This window comes from Microchirus variegatus, assembly GCF_963457635.1.
Source record: "Microchirus variegatus genome assembly, chromosome: 14".
NCBI classification, from domain to species: domain Eukaryota; kingdom Metazoa; phylum Chordata; class Actinopteri; order Pleuronectiformes; family Soleidae; genus Microchirus; species Microchirus variegatus.
In genome coordinates this window covers 897,501-916,391 of record NC_139815.1, presented here as the reverse complement: position 1 = coordinate 916,391, position 18,891 = coordinate 897,501, and the positions used below count along the sequence as shown (strand labels likewise).

Sequence of the window (18,891 nt, the reverse complement as noted above, 5' to 3'; positions counted from 1 at the left end):
TATGTGTGAGTGTGAGTGTTTGTTTTGATATCTTAGTGAGGACACTAAGCTATAAGATGTCTGTGTGTGTGTGCTTGTATTTATGTCTTTGTGAGGTCCAAAACGTACAAACCTATCATTGTGAGGACATTTTGACCTTGTGAGGACATTTTGTCTGTTCCTCTCAACTTTAAAGAGCTCCTTTAGGGGCTAAGACCTGGATTTAGGGCTAGAATTTGGTTTTGTGCATTATGTCTATGTGGTGTCCTCACTAAGACATAAAAACAAGTGTGTGCGTGCGTGCGTGTGTGTGTGTGTGTGACTGTCATGTTACTCTGTCTGTTACTGATCCTCTGTAAGGTCACACACACACACACACACACACACAGAATGAGCCGGTGAATCAGAGCAGGGTTCGTGCTGCTGCTGGAGGAGGATTTACCTTCATGTCGTTGACGATGGCCTGGAACAGGCCCCCGAGGGCCCCGCACTCCCGCTCCACCGTCTCCATGTTCGCCAAATCCACCATTCACCGGAATGTGCAGGGGCAGCGCGCGCTTCACTGCGCGCTACCGACGACAACCGGGAGAGAAAAGAGGAGGAAGAAGAAAAAAATATAAAGGTATATTCCCACGAAATCCGAAAAAAATCTGACTCCGCTGTTTGTTTGTTTTTCCTTTAAAGGACGAGGAGATGAAGAGGAGGAGGAGGAGGAGGAGGAGGAGGAGGAGGAGGAGGAGGAGGAGGAGATAAACGGCTCCTGCTGCGGTTTGTACCGAGCGAAGAGAAGATGTGACAGAGGAGAGATGCTCTCTCTCTCTCTCTCACTCACTCTCTCTCTCTCTCTCTCACTCACTCTCTCTCTCTCTCTCTCCCTCAGCTGTGTGTCGGGGTGAACATGTTTGGCGCAGACAGAAGCGCAGACGCATGTGAGAGATGCGGAGAGCCGTGGATACTGACTGTGTGCGTGTGTGTATGTGCGTGCGTGTGTGTGTGTGTGTGTGTGTGTGTGAAGGAAGGCTGTGATTGGTGCAGGGGCGGTGGACTCAGTTCAGCGGTGCAGACAGTAACACGATCCATGCAACTGCAGAGGGAGGCTGGAGACACACACACACATATTAATCTAAATACACATATACATGTAAATACACACACTAACACATGCACATACTAGACACACACTCACACACACACACACACACACACACACACACACACACACATACTTAACCCTGAACCTAAACCCAAGCCCTCACAAAGGTACATATACAAGAACACACGCACGCATACGCACACACACACACACATTAATCTAAATACACATATAAATGTAAATACACACAAACTAACACATGCACATATACAGACACACACTCACACACACACACACTCTCTCACACACACACACACTCTCTCTCACATACACACACTCTCTCACACACACACTCTCTCTCACATACACACACACACACACACACACTCTCTCTCTCACACACATACTTAACCCTGAACCTAAACCCAAGCACTCACAAAGGTACACATACAAGAACACACACACACACACATTAATCTAAATACACATATAAATATAAATAATACACACATACACAAACAAACACACACACACACATATATTAACCTTAACCCTGAACCTAAACCCAAGCCCTCACAAAGGGACACACACATACACAAACAAACACACACACACGTTCTCATACAGCATCCCCAGCTCACCATCACTACTGAGACAATCCACACGGAACAAAACGTCAGAAATGTCGCACTTCCTGTCCTTTAGAAAACGTTTTCTTCATCCACACGAAAATGACTCCAAACGCTGCAGTACACGTGTCCGGCCTGTACGTGGCGCTGTGGCGCTGCTGCACCAAAGCTGGAGAATACAACACACTGTGAGTACATGCTTTTGAAGAAGTAAACTACGTAAAGGATCAGAGAGAATGAAGAGGAAAGAGACGACAACAATGAAACATTTCTGACAAATAAAAACAATTAGTGACCTAAAGGGTTTTTCCTGCTTCATAAGCTCTTGATTCAGGTGTTTTGTGTTTTTTACACATGTATTAGTTTTATTGTAGAGTTTATTGTTCATATAATACAGTGTATTATATTGTACTTTCATGCTTTCTGCTCATTTGTCGACTCATGTCAACACATCACTGTGTGTGAGTGCTGCCACCTAGTGGTTAACGTATGTCCATGCACCCAGAAGCAGAGGCGTCACACCATACACACAAATAATCAAATATGGTGTGTGTGTGTGTGTGTGTGTGTATTAAATGTGTAAGGTGGACACACAAAAACATTACTGAAATATGAATTAATGCAGCTTTACTCAGTTGATCATTCACCGTCTCGTGCGTGCGCGCGTGGGTGTTATCCTCCTGTGAGGAGCTTGTGGCTCCAGTTTGTCTCAGCCAATCAGCGGCCAGCGTCAGGTCACAGCCCCGCCCTCGCACGGACGCCATTGGCTGAGTTGTAATATGTAATGGGGTTATGGGCGGAGTCAGAGATGCCACGGTGATGAGGTGAGTTTCCTCCTCCTCCACTGATGTGATGGTGAAGTGCAGCAGCAGCAGAACCTGATCCTGATCCAGAACCTGATCCAGAACCAGAACCAGCAGGTAAGCGAGCGTCGGTTTAATCGGCGCTAAAACCCCGTACTTTTGTTTGTTTACCGGAACTTCCGTACGTAATATGCGTACGTTTTAGTTGCGTAAAGTGATATAAAGATATAACATTCATAGGAAACACCGTTGAAACACTTGCGAGACTTACTTTGAATCATAAAAACGTGAAAAACCAGCTCCGACCTCGTTTTCATCTTAAACAGCTGGAGAAACTACGTTGATGTTGATGTGCGGTCCACAGTGACGTCATCAGTATGACCGGAGCGCAGGGACCGTCGACAAAGTGCAACACCCGAAAAATAATTGAAATAAAAAATATTCCATAATCATAACTAAAGTAATAATTGTCAATAACTTCACCGTGATATTTATTACCAATATCTTCTCCGCTCTAAAATGTATCGATTAGTAATTAGTAACTAAAATAGTTGCCTCGAATTTTGATAACTGATATAGATTTGGGTGATTTTTAATAATAATGAAAAAGAAAATAAATAAATCATTAAAGCTGATACAAGTTTGTGGACATTTAAGATGTAAGAACATCATTTCCAGAGTTTGATCTATATTTTTCAAAATTTTCTGACCTTTTTTTAACCAAAGAACTTATTAATTAATTATTATTATGAAAAAAATCCGCTATTGTAGCCACATTCTATCATTGTCAGTGAAATGTCAACAACATATGTGCGTTTTATTCTGAAAAACCACAGTTTCCACATCTGCTTGTATTGTTTACATATCTTATCATAAAGGGGCAACGAAGCGAGAGCAAAACACAACATATTTATCATAAATCATTTCCAGGTGGGTTCCATTTTATGGATTATTTACCTGTGCTTTTATTGATATATTTTTTTAACCGTGGTGTGTGTGTGTGTGTGTGTGTGTGGCACCGTGCTGAAGTACAAAGTGCAGTCGGCCACTGCACAGCCCAGCTGATAACTTTAATCCTTCACCAGAGATGAACGGTGCAGCAGAGGCGGCCGCCATGGAGACGACCAGGAGACGAAACCAGCCCGGCACCGGTAACGGGAAAGCCAGCGAGCAGAAGGAGGAGCCAGCACACTGGGGCAGAGCATGGTGGGTCGTCACGCCACAGAAATGTTTGTGAAGTACAGTGAAGATTTCAGGTCATCAAATGATAGTCTTGACAAGGAAAAACTGATTTTAACCACTTAACAAAAGAATGGTCTCAGTCTACGATCTTCTGAAGAAAATGTTCACCGTTAGACAGACTTTTCCAACAGGAAACTGAAGTTTGTAAACCACTCACTCTCCCAATCCAAAGTCCATAGAGAAAATCAGTGATTTTAACATCACAGCACACAGGAGTTGTTGATCCACTGCTGCCTCCATCACTAAGTTCAAATGTCTTATTTTGTCAAATTTCAGCATGTGAACATGAACAAGAATCCAGAAAAAGAAAACCTGGTTTGACTAGTTCAAAACCACCTAATGATCCCTGTTACATAAGACATGGGAGGTGTGTGTGTGTGTGCGTGTGGGTGTGCGTGTGCGTGTGCGTGTGCGTGTGCGTGTGTGTGTTAGTTACCAGCAGGAGTTCATGCTCCGTCCTGAACTCCACCTGCGTAGCCAGGAATCAACTTATTGACGACATCAGGTACACACACACACCTGAGGGACAAACACAACCAGTTTGAGCTTGTTTACATTCCTTTTACAGCCCAAAGACAACAGTGGCTTTTCACGGCCGTTAAACACCCCCCCCCCCCCACCCTCGCCCCCCAGCTCCTGTGTCCCCGCGAGCTAAAACCGATCACCGATTTTCTCTATGGACTTTACATAACTTCTCTGAATTAAACAAGTCATACTTTTAGGTTCATTTTGGTTTGGATGCAGGTTGGTTTGGTTTAAAAAACTTTAAAGGTACTTGGTTTCTTGTGATGTTCTTCTCAGGGAGGTGGACTGGTTCTCCCTGATTTCCGTGATCGGTCTCCTGTGCTTCGCCCCCTTCATCGTCTTCTACTTTGTGATGGCGTGCGATCAGTACCAGTGCTCCGTCACCCAGCCTCTCTTTGACCTCGCCCAAGGAAAGGCCACGCTGCTCTCCATCTGGGCCCGGGCTCCCTCCTTCACCTGGTCGGCTGCGAAGATCTACGCCATCTGGGTGACCTTCCAGGTGAGAAACATAGGGAAGAGGAAGCCCCGAGGGGTGAGGCGCGAGGGGGGGGGGGTGTTCAATGGCCGTGAAAAGCCATGGTTGTCTTTGGGCTGTAAAAGGAATGTCAAACTGGTTGTTTGTCCCTCAGGTGTTCCTGTACATGTGTGTACCTGATGTCGTCCATAAGTTGATTCCTGGCTACGCAGGTGGAGTTCAGGACGGAGCACGAACTCCTGCTGGTAACACACACACACACACACACACACACACACACACACACACACACACACACACACACACACACACACACACACACACACACACACACACACACCACACACACACACACACACACCACACACACACACACACACACACACACACACACACACACAAACCTCCCATGTCTTGTGTAACAGAGATCATTAGATGTATTTGAACTTGTCAAACCAGGTTTTCTTTTGCGGATTCTTGTTCATGTTCAAATAAAAAAAGGCATCGTTTGAGTCCTATTTCTGCACAAAGGTCCACGATGCTCACTTACTATCACCATTACAGCTGAAATGATCTCTGTATTCAACTTGTTTGACAACACACGTTTACCTTTAGCTTTAGCGCTTATCAGGAAGGCTGAGTCTTGACACACCTGATAACATTTATGACAGTTTAACAAGTCGAAGATATCTTCAGAACATGTTCACGTCTTTATTTCACTGTTAGACAGACCAACAGGAATCTGAAGTTTGTAAAACACTCACTCTCCCACACCAAACCCCATAGAGAAAATCAGTGATTTTAGCTCACTCGGGGACACAGGAGCTGCTGGTCTACTGCTGCCTCGTGTGGTCACTTTGTGTCACTGAGATCAATCTGACTTTTTAAAGCTGAAGTCACAAAAATAAGACATTTGAAGTTAGTGATGGAGTCAGCAGTGGATCAACAACTCCTGTGTGCTGTGATGTTAAATCGAGGATTTTGTCTATGTGGTTTGGAAAGTGACATATACTTGAGTTTCCAGGCAGAAAATCTGTCCAACAGTTAGATAAAGAGGTAGAAGAAGAAAGAAAATAGCAAGAAAAAAAACCCCTGAACTCATAGAGTGGTGGTGTGAAAACTCTGGTGTGCGTCGTTTCCCTGTCTCTTAGGTCTGATTAACAAGTATGAGATCAACGGGCTGCAGTGCTGGATCATCACTCACGTCCTGTGGGCGGTTAACGCTCACATATTCCACTGGTTTTCTCCCACTATCATCTTTGACAACTGGATTCCTCTGATGTGGTGTGCCAACATCCTGGGCTACGCCGTTTCCATCTTTGCTTTCATTAAGGCCCATTATTTCCCCACCAACGCCGAGGACTGGTGAGTTTCAGAGACGCTCACCAATGTGGACAATGTGGACAGAAGAAAAATATCATGTCCCGTTGTTTAAGCTGAGGAGTGACATTCCTGATATATGTTTCAGTATTTACATGTCCAACGATGACCAAACTGTCCTGACTTTGACAAAATGTCCTCATTTTAACAAGACCTCCTCGCTTTCACGCAATGTCCTCGCTTTTACAAAGTGTACTGCTTAAACATGATGTCCTCCCTTTGACAAAATGTCCTTGATACGACCAAATGTCCTCGCTTTGACAGGATGTCTTCACTTTGACAAGATGTCCTCAGTGTTACAAAATGTCCTTACTTTGCCAAGATGTCTTCACATTGACAAAGTGTCCTCGCTTTGACAAAATGTCATTCCTTTATTAATAGATGAACAGCAGATGAATCATTCGTCTCTAGGATCACGTGACTTGTCGCCCTTGTGCTTCTTCTGCAGTAAGTTCACAGGAAACATCTCCTACAACTTCATGATGGGCATCGAGTTCAACCCTCGCGTCGGAAAGTGGTTCGACTTCAAGCTGTTCTTTAACGGCCGTCCCGGCATCGTGGCCTGGACCCTCATCAATCTGTCCTACATGGCCAAGCAGCAAGAGCTGTACGGACAAGTCACCAACTCCATGATCCTGGTCAACGTCCTGCAGGTGAGGACCAAAAACCACGGGACTTCAGGTTCAGGTGGACATTTTAGCCGTGTTTCCACCCAGTGGGACGGTTCAGGACGGTTCACATTGTTCCATAGTGTTTCCATTAGAAAAGAACCAAAATAGCCAGCCCCAGACTTTGTCCTCACTTTGACAAAATGTCCTCACTTTACCATTCCAAACTGTACAGTGATGGAAACATACCGTAAGACTTAACAGAGGACAATTTGGGCCAATTCCAATTCCTATCTTAACCCTTAATCTTAACTGGCCTCAAAACCAAGTGTTGAGGGTTATTTTGTCACTTAGAAATGGGACACCCCTTAAATGCAGATACATCTTCAGACTGCGGGGGGCAGAATAACGCGGAAGCTGCGTCCAGTCTGTCAACTCCAAAAAAGAAGAAGAAGAAGAAGACATTTACGTCACGATTATTCATTTATTATTTTATTTTAGTCAAGTTATTAGGTTGTCAGTTAGTTATAAGATGATACTCATACAAATACCACAACCACGGACATATTCAGCTGACAGTTACCACACACCACGACTTATTGAAGGGTAAACCATAACCCTATTGACAAAAGATCATAAATCAAAATAAATGTTAGGCAACAATGACGTCAGTAATCCATAATATGGGCCTAAACTAAGATCATTTTTATATCTCTATTAACAAAGAAAATACTTCATTTGTATCGCACTCGCTTCGCTGCTTTCGACGCCATCTTTCTTATGTGAAAACACGCAATGCATTCTGGGTAGCCCTTGCTCCCAAGGGTGGTCCCATGAAATCTCAATATTGAGGGCGATACAGCCCTTAAACTTGACCCTCAACTTAATTTTTCTGAGAATCGGGACAGAACTTGCACTAGAGGGAGAACATTTTTGAGATTGAGGGTTAAGCAAGGAATTGGAATTCACCCTTTGTCTTCATGAAAAGGAAATAAATGTGTTTGTGCCTTTTTTTTGCCTTTGAGGCCCTTTATGTGCTGGACTTCTTCTGGAATGAAGCGTGGTACCTGAAGACCATCGACATCTGTCATGACCACTTTGGCTGGTACCTGGGCTGGGGAGACTGTGTGTGGCTGCCGTACCTGTACACGCTGCAGGTAACACAGTTGTTTGTGAAGTGTCTTCTTGTGTCTCTGCTGGCAGCCATTTTGTTTTCCCTGAGTGCAAATGCAAACTGTCCAAAACCTTTGAAAAAAAGAGAAAACAACGTGTTTTAAAGTTGTCATACATCAAAAACGGTTCAAGATAGAGATTGAATGTTTGGTTCGTGAGCGGCAGGAAGCTTTCGCGAGCTCCTACATTAAAGGTGCCATATGTAAGAATGTGGCCAAAAACTGTTACTACATTCAAATTCAAAATACCAAGGACTTTTAGGTTTCGTTTTTTTTGACGTAACTGGCAACCCGTGGTTGCTCGGCAGCTGAGACTCTACTGACTGACGGCGGTAGGTGGCGCCACATGCCAAAACATGATTTCAAAACATAAACATGATTTGCAGTCTGCAAAATATTTTTTTTAGTGCAAATATTTAGTCTGTACTGTTGTTGTTGTTGAGTTCAGTTTGTTAAATGAACATTATTCCTGAGTCTCTGTGACATATTAGGAGGATTTTGTGGCCAGTTGATTTAGATTTATTACGTAATGCACCTTTAAGTTTGCGAAAAACGGATGTGAATTGACAGAGAAATTGCCGTTTTCATTATATTTAAAAAAAACTCCAGAGCAGAGTTTTAACATGGGGGTCAATGGGAGGTTTGAGCAGAACTCTCTGTGCCTTTAGGTGTTTTTAAGAAAAACTGCAGGTCATATGAAAATGAACACATCACACAGGGTTAGACAACCCTTTTGAAACCTTTTGAGATTTTCATGGACCTCAGCTCGAGTGTGAGTGACATCATCACTCTAGCCTCTCTCTCACCAAAAAAAGTACAAAACTTCAACTGCGATTGTTTAAAAACCGCAATGTGTATCAAAACGTTGACTTCGGTGAGAAAAGTCTCCCGTCTTTGGACATGTTTAAGTTTCAACCACGTCTCTACGTTAAAGTATGACGACACTGTGAGGCTCCAAGTTGGGCTTGTTTCCTGAACCATTTTCCATTCACGTGGATGTGGAAAATCGAAATTTTTGGCGGTTTCTGTCGTCATGGTTACTTGAAGCACTTCATACGCGTTAGCCGTTTATGGCTCGTAGCAGCAGACAGCAGTCATTTGAGGCAATGTTCGTTAGCATGTTTGCTAACATTGTTTGTATCGCTCGAGGTTTAACTGCAGGTTAAACTTCATGCAAATCAGACAATCGGACTGTTTCGTGTAAGAAAGTATTCGAAGATGCATTTAGCAACACAAGTAATTCCAACCAACTCTAAGTTCTCATTGTGTGTTTGGTTCTGCAGGGTCTGTACCTGGTGTATCACCCGGTCCAGCTCACCAACATCCAGGCTCTGGCCGTCCTGTCGCTCAGCCTCGTCGGTTATTACATCTTCCGCTCCACCAACCGCCAGAAGGACTTGTTCCGCCGCACCGACGGCGTCTGCTCCATCTGGGGCCGCAAGCCGACGTACATCGAGTGCTCGTACCGCTCCAGCAACGGCGCCATTCACCACAGCAAGCTCATGACGTCGGGCTTCTGGGGCGTCGCCCGACACTTCAACTACACCGGCGACCTGATGGGCTCCCTGGCCTACTGCGCCGCCTGCGGCTTTGGACACGCGCTGCCGTACTTCTACATCGTTTACATGACCATCCTGCTGGTGCACCGCTGCGTGCGCGACGAACACCGCTGCAGCAGCAAGTACGGCAAAGACTGGACGCGCTACACAGACGCTGTACCGTACCGGCTGATTCCTGGACTGTTCTGAGACCAGTCTTAGGAGATTAGAAAGTTCTAGCAAGATAAACATTCACTGTGTGTTTTTCACATCTTCCCATAGCTACATATCTACAGGATCAGCAGTTTATTATTATTATTATTATTATTCCACTACGCTGCTTTCTTTGTGACCATAATTCTCAATATTTAAAGCACCAGAAATGGAGCGAGTTCTGAAGTGGACTGACGAGTTTCCACATTTTGTCCTCACTTTGACACCGAATGTCTTTGCTTTAATAAAAAGTCCTCACTTTCACCGAATGTCCTTGCTTTGGCAAAATGCAAAAAAGTCAAAAATGTACATGAAATCAGTCGATACTGATTATTTTTGTGGCTTAAACCTTTACAAATATCAGCCCACTTAGTCATTTATTGGTGGACTGAACCTTTATAATGGTGAGCACTTGGACAAAGAAGTATTTTTGTGGAATTACCTTTTAAAACGTGTGTGGCACCATTACAAATACAGAGAAAACAGCCCTGATGCACTGTGCAAACAACTCCGTGTAAAATTGAAAAACTGAGCATATTGTGAGCTTCCTGAGAGTTTCCTCAACAACCGGGTGCTTCGGTAGTTGTGTGTGCGTATGTTTAAAAATGTGGCCACTATGAGGCGCCGATTGTAAAGTTGCGCATGCTAAATTAAACAGCAACTTTTTGCCACATTTAGCAAAATAACATGTATAAAAAAACATGAATTTTTTATGTTAGTTTTGACCAGATTTACAGCAATATTTGTGAATTTTGTGATATTTACTTCTCTTGTGAAAATATAATTTCAATGTTTAATCTGATTTAAAAATCTAAATCTAAATGTTAAATATAAATATAAATTTAAATATAAATGCTAAATATAAATGTTTCGTTTGAAACTAAATGTTTAGCTAATATGCAAATTCACACTGTCGGTAACCGAATGTACCAAAATAAAAGCTTGAGGAGGTCAGGCTGTGTTTATACAATCAAATAATAAACCACCCTAGCGGGGGAAATAAACTTGAACATACTATCGTGATAATAACTACCTAAACTATGTAAAAAAAAAAAAACTGTCAGGTCAAAACGTTTACATTAAAAACAAAATAACGTTTAACATTTAGATTTAGATTGAAATTATATTTTCACAAGACAAGTAAATATCACAAAATCCACAGATATTGCTGTAAATCTGGTCAAAGCTAACATTTTTTAAAAATTCACATGTTTTTTATACATTTTATATAATTTTTTATACTTTTTTTTTTGCTAAATGTGGCAAAGTTGCTGTTTATTTTAGCATGCGCAACTTTACAATCGGCGCCTCATAGTGTACACACACTTATCCAGGATTGGTTTCACCTGGCTCGGTCTTTGTGTAGCCAACTGAGCCTGGACATCCTTGATTTGGATTCGTTGAACCAGGCTCAGTCATTCATCCTGGATATCTGAATCCTACGTTTGTGAAACGGGCCCCAGGTTGTTGCACTTGTTTGACGTTGAATACACACTCGTTTAAACTTTTGACACTTCCGCTGACCTGCCTGCTAGACAAGACAGGGGGCATAGCGTCCCTAATGCACCCGCGATCCTTTTTTAACTTTTTCTCATCACATAAACTTCACAAAACACATCCACATGACCGGAATACACATCCCGCAGACACATATACATCTTATGGTTCAGAAACACCATTTCTTTCTCAAGCACTGACCTGTTAAAACAGATATATTGCAGCGACAATGAAGACACGGAGTGTGGTGTGGGCGGACGTCCCCACCTGAGACCACCCGGACCGAAACAGCTCCGGCCACAAAGGTTCCGCTTGCAACCTTTTCCATCTATCTCGTCAGATATATGTACATACATTTAACTGTGACACATTAGTATTCAACAAGGGAATAAACCCGACCCTTCAAAAATAAAAATAAAAGTTATTTTGCCCCATTCAGTAAAATAAATTCAAATAAATGTGGTGACACTACAACTGAGTCATTATTTAATATTAAATAAAACAAAGCTGTAAACTCACATTCCAACCTGTCCCCTTTCTTATGTGCTTTTTAGTATTCACCACTAGGGGGCAGCAGATAACAGTTACTTCCAACGAGTATTTGTGATAAGTGGTTGAATGAACTAATGAATATGAAGAGTTTATTAGAACACCTACAGAAATATTATTTAAATAACGTCCAACATCATCTTCATGAACATGAACTCTGAACGATTAAATAAACAATCAGAATGTCCTCACTTTAAAAAAAAAAAACATTATATTTTATTAAACTTTACTGTCATTCTTAAAGAGATTAAAACATTTCTGCTTTATTTCTCGATTTATTAATTTCTTTTTTTATTTTTTTATTTTATTTTTAATCTGCTGAAACTCTTGTTGATTCGTGGGATTAAATGAGATCCTGGAACGAAAACAAAAACAAGCGGCTTCATTTATTGACTTTATTTATTAAATTTAGGAAAGTTTTGGTTTGGTTTTTTCATCAGATTCATTTCAACTAATGAACATCAATGACTTTGTTTCGCTTAAATCTCACATGTTTAAAAAAGAAAAGAACATATGGTCTCCTCACTGATTATGATGACACTCATTACTGTTTATATATAAAAACACATCGGTCATTAGTAAATGTACATTGATTCACTGCCACTACTGACACTACTACTAATACTAATACTACTACAAATCAGTGGCGGATGATGAATGATTAAGGTGACCCATACAATAGGTGCATAAAGAAAGACAGGATCAATGTGTTAGATGATTAACAGAGTCCTTCTTGTGTCCAATAGATGGCAACTTCCATCCATCCATCCATTATCTACCACTTTATCCTCCACCAGAGGGTGGCGGAGGAAGGAAAGTGCAGAATTGGATCTTTAGATGTTGTTGCTAAATGCATCTTAGAATACTTTCTTACACGAAACAGTCCGATTGTCTGATTTTCATGAAGTTTAACCTGCAGTTAAATACTACTAATACTACTACTACCACCACCACTAATGATACTTCTACTACTACTACTAAAAACAAAAATCACTGAATTGCAAATGTACATTGATTATTGGTAGTAGTCTACTACCAATACTGCTCCTGAAAGAACTCACGTCTATTTGAGTTTACACAACTCAGCTGTGGCTCCAGGTGAAGAAAAATAATAATAAAAACAGACTCCAGCGACGAGAGGCTGAGTGAACGTGGTCTGGACTCTGTGGATCAGAGTCATGGTGTCAGAGACTCTGTAGAAGGACAGAAGACCTGCTCTGTGGTCCAGGTAAACTCCTACTCTGGAGGACAAACCTTCTGAGACTTTAGTCCAGATTCTGTTGTGACCAAACTGACACCTGTCTTGGTGACAATATAAACTCCAAGATTTATCATCGTATCCAAATTCACATTCATGTGAACCTGATCTGCTGATGTTCTTGTACGTCACTGCTACATAAACTCTTCCTCCTGTCCACTCCACCTCCCAGTAACAACGTCCAGTCAGACTCTCTTTACTCAGGACCTGACGATAACCAGTGAATCTGTCTGTGTGATCAGGATAAGACTGATCTTTATTCATCACTGTCACTTTCCTGTTTCCCTCAGATAATAACAGATGTTTGTGTACTGTGTTTGGATCCAGTGTGATTTCCTGTGAATATCTGAAGAATTCAGCTCTGGTCTTTGGTTCAGGTTCTGTCAGTAAAACATCTACTTCAGCCACAGCCAGTGAGATGTTTGTCCACGTCTCGGTCAGGACGTCCTTCAGTTGACCTCTGAGCTTTGCCACAGTCTCGGTCACGTCCTCAAAGTGTCTCAGAGGACGGACGTTGATGGAGTGTGTAGATGGAGTGAGTGCTGACAGTGAGCCGTAGTTGAGGAGAAACTGGTTGTGATCGTGTGTGAGTGAGAGCTGCTTCAGTTCAGCTTCTCTCTTCTTCAGCTCAGTCTTCTCCTGCTGAAGTTTCTCCTCAACGTCTCTGACTCGACTCACCTCGGTTTCCAGCTGGGATCTGATCTGATGCTTCACGTCAGAGCTTCTCTTCTGCACGAGACGCGATATCTCAGTGAAGATCTCGTCTGTGTCGTCCTCAGCTTTATCAGCAGAGACAGTGAGGTCCTCCACCTCCTGTTGAAGCACCTTCACGTCTCTGTCTATGTCCCGGACTCTCTGCTGGATTTCTTCTCGACTCAGCTCCAGCTCTCTCTGCTTCTGCGTCCTCTCTGCTACAGCTGAGACTGTGTCGTGGTCTTTGTGTTGGTCCACAGAGCAGAGATAACAGATACTCTGCTGATCAGTGCGGCAGAACATGTCCATCATCTTATCATGAAGAGGGCAGATGTTCTCCTGGAGGTTCTTGGAGGGCTTCACCAGCGTGTGTTTCTTTAATGGAGGTGATTGATAATGAGGCTGGAGATGTTCCTCACAGTAAGAGGCCAAACAAACCAAACAGGACTTGAGAGCTTTCAGTTTCCTGCCAGTGCAGACATCACAGGCCACATCTTCAGCTCCAGCATAGCAGTGATCAGCAGGAGCAGCGTGAGGTCCAGTCTTCTTCAGCTCCTCCACTAAATCTGCTAACATGATGTTCTTCACCAGTTTAGGCCTCCGTTTGAAAGTCTCTCTACACTGAGGGCAGCTGTAGATCCTCTTCTCCTCCTCTTTGTCCCAGTGGTTTTTAATACACTTCATGCAGTAGCTGTGTCCACAGAGAATAGTCACCGGAACCTTCAGTAGATCCAGACAGATGGAACAGCAGAATCTGTCTCGGTCCAGCTGATTTCTTCGCTGCGCCATTTCACCTCCTGATAACGACAGTCAAAGTTTCAGATGTGAGCAGAAAAACAGGAAGATTCACTGTGACTCAGGAAGAGGAGGCTCTTAAAGTGACAGCGTAAGGTTTAATTGTTGAGACACATTAAACACAAAGTCTGTGTAATAATCATCATTAGAACATTATTAGTCACCAGTGAACATTTACTGACAATTGAGTCACGTCCAGACGGAAACGGCACGGAACATAAACAATCTTTTTTGCCATTTTCACAAAATATCTCCATCCAGCGGCCCTGGCAGCCGCCGGGTGAGCTCTGGACTTTGTGTTGATGTGTTGTGGTCAGGTCTCTTATCTCATGTCCACCAGAAACAGGGGGCGCTTCCCCCCGTGGATTATTTGACATGTTTGGTTGCCTAGGAGACTGGTGTGTGCGTGCGTGTGTGCGGGTGTGTGTGTGTGCGTGTGCGTGTGCGTGTGTGTGTGTGTGTGTGTGTGTGTGTGTGTGTGTGTGTGTGTGTGTGTGAACCAGTTGTTCAGTGATGAAGGACCATGCTGAAGAATGTTAACTGACACAGGAGTTGTCCAAGTGGGTGCAGCGTCATCATGGGCCTCACCCTCCTCCACAATCTGAGTTATGATCCAACGACAGTTGAGCAACACCAACATGTGGATTGTTCAAAGTCCAGTCACAGTTTATAAAAAAGCATTTCCAGGGAGCAGTTACTGTAGAGCATTGGTTCTCAAAGTGCGGCCCGGGGGCCAATGGCGGCCCGTAGAAACATTTCTGGCGGCCCTGCAGTGAATTACAGTTGATAGTTTTAATCCAGGAGCTACTAAGCTTGTTAAATGTTTATTGGACATTAATGGATACAGACCAATAAGTGTAAACTGTAGAACTGCAATCTGGTCATTAAAATTATTACAAATAGGATTTATTTCTGTTTTATTTCGATTTTTTTTCCTAAACTGGCCCTCAGGTATCAAAACGTTGAGGACTGCTGCTGTAGAGGCTTGCAGTTACAGTAGAAGTTAGCAACTACTGTAGAAGTTAGCAGTTACAGTAGAAGTTAGCAGTTAGCAGTTATCGTAGAAGTTAGCAGTTATCGTAGAAGTTAGCAGTTACAGTAGAAGTTAGCAACTACTGTAGAAGTTAGCAGTTACAGTAGAAGTTAGCAGTTAAGTTAGCAGTTATCGTAGAAGTTAGCAGTTACAGTAGAAGTTAGCAACTACTGTAGAAGTTAGCAGTTACAGTAGAAGTTAGCAGTTAAGTTAGCAGTTATCGTAGAAGTTAGCAGTTACAGTAGAAGTTAGCAACTACTGTAGAAGTTAGCAGTTACAGTAGAAGTTAGCTGCTACAGGAGCTGGCAGTTACAGTAGATGTTATCAGATACTATAGAAGGTAGCAGATACAGTTGAAGTTAGCAGTTACAGTAGATGTTAGCAGGCTTATTTATTTTCTCAAAGCTTTATTTTTAAGTTAGCAGTTATCGTAGAAGTTAGCAATTACAGTAGAAGTTAGCAGTTACAGTAGATGTTAGCAGGCTTATTTATTTTCTCAAAGCTTTATTTTTAAGTTAGCAGTTACAGTAGAAGTTAGCAGTTATAGTAGATGTTAACAGGCTTATTTATTTTCTTAAAGCTTTATTTTTATATGGAAAACAATAGCATGTTTTCTGTGCAATTGAATAGTTTTATTCATTTACATATTTTTTTTTTAACAGACAAAACGTTTTAACGTTTGTTTAAATGTCGTTCAGACATGAATATCTCAGTGACATGTTTATGTCAGATGGTAACAGCAGGTAAAGTTGTGTACAGATCAACATGTAAACACTTCCCTGCTACGTCGACGTCTGTGCTCTTGCTTTTTCAATCTTGCGATGAGACGACCATGCCTGTCTTTAGCTAGGTCTGTCTGCAGTGGGCCAGCAGGGGGCGCACACCGCTCACTCAGTGTTGTGTCAGGACCTCATACAACCCTAAACTATCTCTTTAAGTGAAGTTTGAATCAGACAGTAAATCTGCAGCAGATCCGAGGCTGCTGTTCTGTAACGACCTCTGACTGGAGCATAAATAAGACGAGTGAACATCCAAGACTTTTAAATGTGGACTGAAGACGAAGAAGAAGAAGCTGAGCCCGTGTTCTTCCTCCTCACTAATTAGCTGACTGGCCTGAAGTGGATCTAATGATGATTGAAGCTGCAGCAGAGCCTCACGCGGCTACTAATAGCTTTCTGTTCAATAAATCACAAGAGCCAATCAGTCTTCCATTACCTTCAATCACACTCACTACAACCACGGAGCACTGAAACGCTGCTCTGTGTGCAGACCATACACGACCACAACAACCCAGTGTGTGTGTGTGTGTGTGTGTGTGTGTGTGGTCCTGAGGTCAAATGTCACACGTTTGTGCTTCATCGCTGCTAAATATTCCCTTTTGCTGTCTTGGGTTATGCCTTTAATACACACACACATATATATATACTGTATGTATATATATATATATATATATATATACATACATATATCCTCCACTGGTTACGTTCATGCTGAGCTCAGTTGTTTCCTGCTGCATTATTAACTTTGACCTTTGCATGTCGGTTCCTGCGCTGACACCGAGCCAAAGAACCGGAGCCAGAAATAAAGTCATAACACATGTTGCATTTTATGAACAGCACACACACACACGCACACACACACACACACACACACACACACACACACACACACACACACACACACACACACACACACACAGGGACAGCTAAAACACGCAAAGCTTCTCCACACACGGGGAACCCCCTGTATTGACAGTACTTAAACTTAAAACTGTCAATCTCCAAACAACAGTCTGGTTTTCCTAAAGTAACATATTCTCTTGTCTCCATGGAAACGCGAGGCCGGCGTTTTTTTCTTTTGATGTTCTCTCTCTGGGAAGCGTTTTCAATAAACTTCACTAAGACGCCGTCTCCGTGTGGACGGGCCCTGAATGAACTATCTGACCCACAGGTTCTTTTTCATTTCATCAGCACTTCCTTTCTCCACTTCCTGTTTCCTGTCTGGCCAGTGTCAGAATAAAGGCACAGTCTTCCTCTGTTATACACTGAATAAAAAAAATAAAAAAACTGTGTGTGTTTACACGTCACTTCCTCTGTGGTTGAAAACTGTGTGTGTTTGTAGTGACATTAAAGGGATAGTTCAGTTTATTTGTAGCCATGATGTTAAAATCACTGATTTTCTCTATGGACTGGTGTGAAATTCTTTGATTCAGAAAAGGCTGCTCTGGAAAATGTTGTCATGTTTTGTTTTCCTGTGCCCGGAGAACGTCGTCAGTGTTGTGATGTTGTTTTTCGTAGCGGACTCCGTTCACCCTCATGATTCACTGTTCATATTTGTAATGTGTGTGTGTACACAACTTATACTCTCATTATTTGTACTGGCACAGCTGTGGCCACCAATTTATGTTTTCACAGTCGCTTTAGTCTGAGTCTTGGCTTAAAGGCAGGATTTGTTTGTTATTGATCAATAACTCCACGCTGACCTTTTTATTTGTAGCATGGTGTAAATCCACGTCCAGCTCTTTCTTCTGCTCGTTAAAGTCACATTTCTGCACTTTTGTCACAGACGTCGGACGAAGAAAACTCTCCTGCAAACACACAGTGTGATACTGTACATTAACGCCAAACATTAGACTTTGTTGCTGCTGTTATATTATCTCCTTATTACCTACACTAATACTGTTGTTTTCATCATCCACGAATAGTAAAAATCGTAAAAAAAAAAAAAATCCTAATAAAATATAATTAAAGAGAAAAAAAAAACTATTTCAATTGAAACTCATATATACATGTATTTTATTTTATTTATTTATTTTAAGCTTTATGAGAACTTAAATTAAACACAATCATTAGCTCATTCAAACTTTTGTCCAAACTATTAATGAATAACGAGCAGTTAAATTAATGATTTCTGTTAATTTGGGGGTAAAATTTGCGTTTGTATTGGTTTGATATAGCCCCTCCCACTCTCCAGCCCAACCCCTTATTTCCCCCTGGGCCCCCACACTCCCTGGACACGCCCCTGCAGCAGCAGCAGCAGCAGCAGTGACTTTGATCAAGGACATGTCCCCGTTGGTGCTTTTTGTCCCTCGTCCAAATTTCTACACTTGAGAGCGTAAGTGGAACTAAATCAGCGTCGGTGTGAGATAGTAAGAGAACAAGAACAAACTCATTCATTACTGTGGGGGCGGACTCATCATTCGTCATCTCTAAGCCCCGCCCACCACCACACACACACACACACACACACACACACCTCACTCTGACTCCACCCACACACACACACAGTCTCCATGTTCATGTCACAGAAACCTGCTTGTTCAGCCAAAACCACGCATGTGTCTGCACATCTGTCCATCCATCCAGTCATCCATCTGTCCATCCTTTCCTCCATCCATCATCTCTGCCCC

At 42.5% G+C, this 18,891-nt stretch overlaps 3 protein-coding genes across 3 annotated transcripts in view; 1 reads left to right on the top strand and 2 right to left on the bottom strand.

Annotated features, from left to right (window-relative positions):
* mtss1lb (MTSS I-BAR domain containing 2b) overlaps positions 1-508 on the bottom strand; it is a gene marked incomplete at both ends in the record, with an annotated part of 37,046 nt that extends 36,538 nt beyond the window's left edge. Inside the window, one exon of the mRNA XM_083900690.1 lies at positions 422-508. Within this exon, the coding sequence (XP_083756816.1) occupies positions 422-508 (87 nt within the window). The remainder of the gene's footprint in view (positions 1-421) is intronic.
* Positions 509-2,562: 2,054 nt separating this feature from the next.
* On the top strand, positions 2,563-9,654 carry dhcr7 (7-dehydrocholesterol reductase; the record flags this gene model as incomplete). Its single annotated transcript, XM_083900692.1, has 8 exons — positions 2,563-2,621; positions 3,590-3,710; positions 4,548-4,770; positions 4,901-4,991; positions 5,898-6,111; positions 6,575-6,779; positions 7,760-7,891; positions 9,190-9,654. Exons 2-8 carry the CDS (start codon positions 3,592-3,594, stop codon positions 9,652-9,654), a joined length of 1,449 nt encoding a protein of 482 aa, XP_083756818.1. The 5' UTR covers positions 2,563-2,621; positions 3,590-3,591.
* Positions 9,655-12,766: 3,112 nt separating this feature from the next.
* LOC310936612 (tripartite motif-containing protein 16-like) lies at positions 12,767-14,443 on the bottom strand (the record flags this gene model as incomplete). The annotated part of the gene is made up of 1 exon (XM_083900691.1): positions 12,767-14,443. The coding sequence occupies one exon, from the start codon at positions 14,441-14,443 to the stop codon at positions 12,767-12,769; it is 1,677 nt and encodes a 558-aa protein (XP_083756817.1).
* Positions 14,444-18,891: the final 4,448 nt, after the last annotated feature.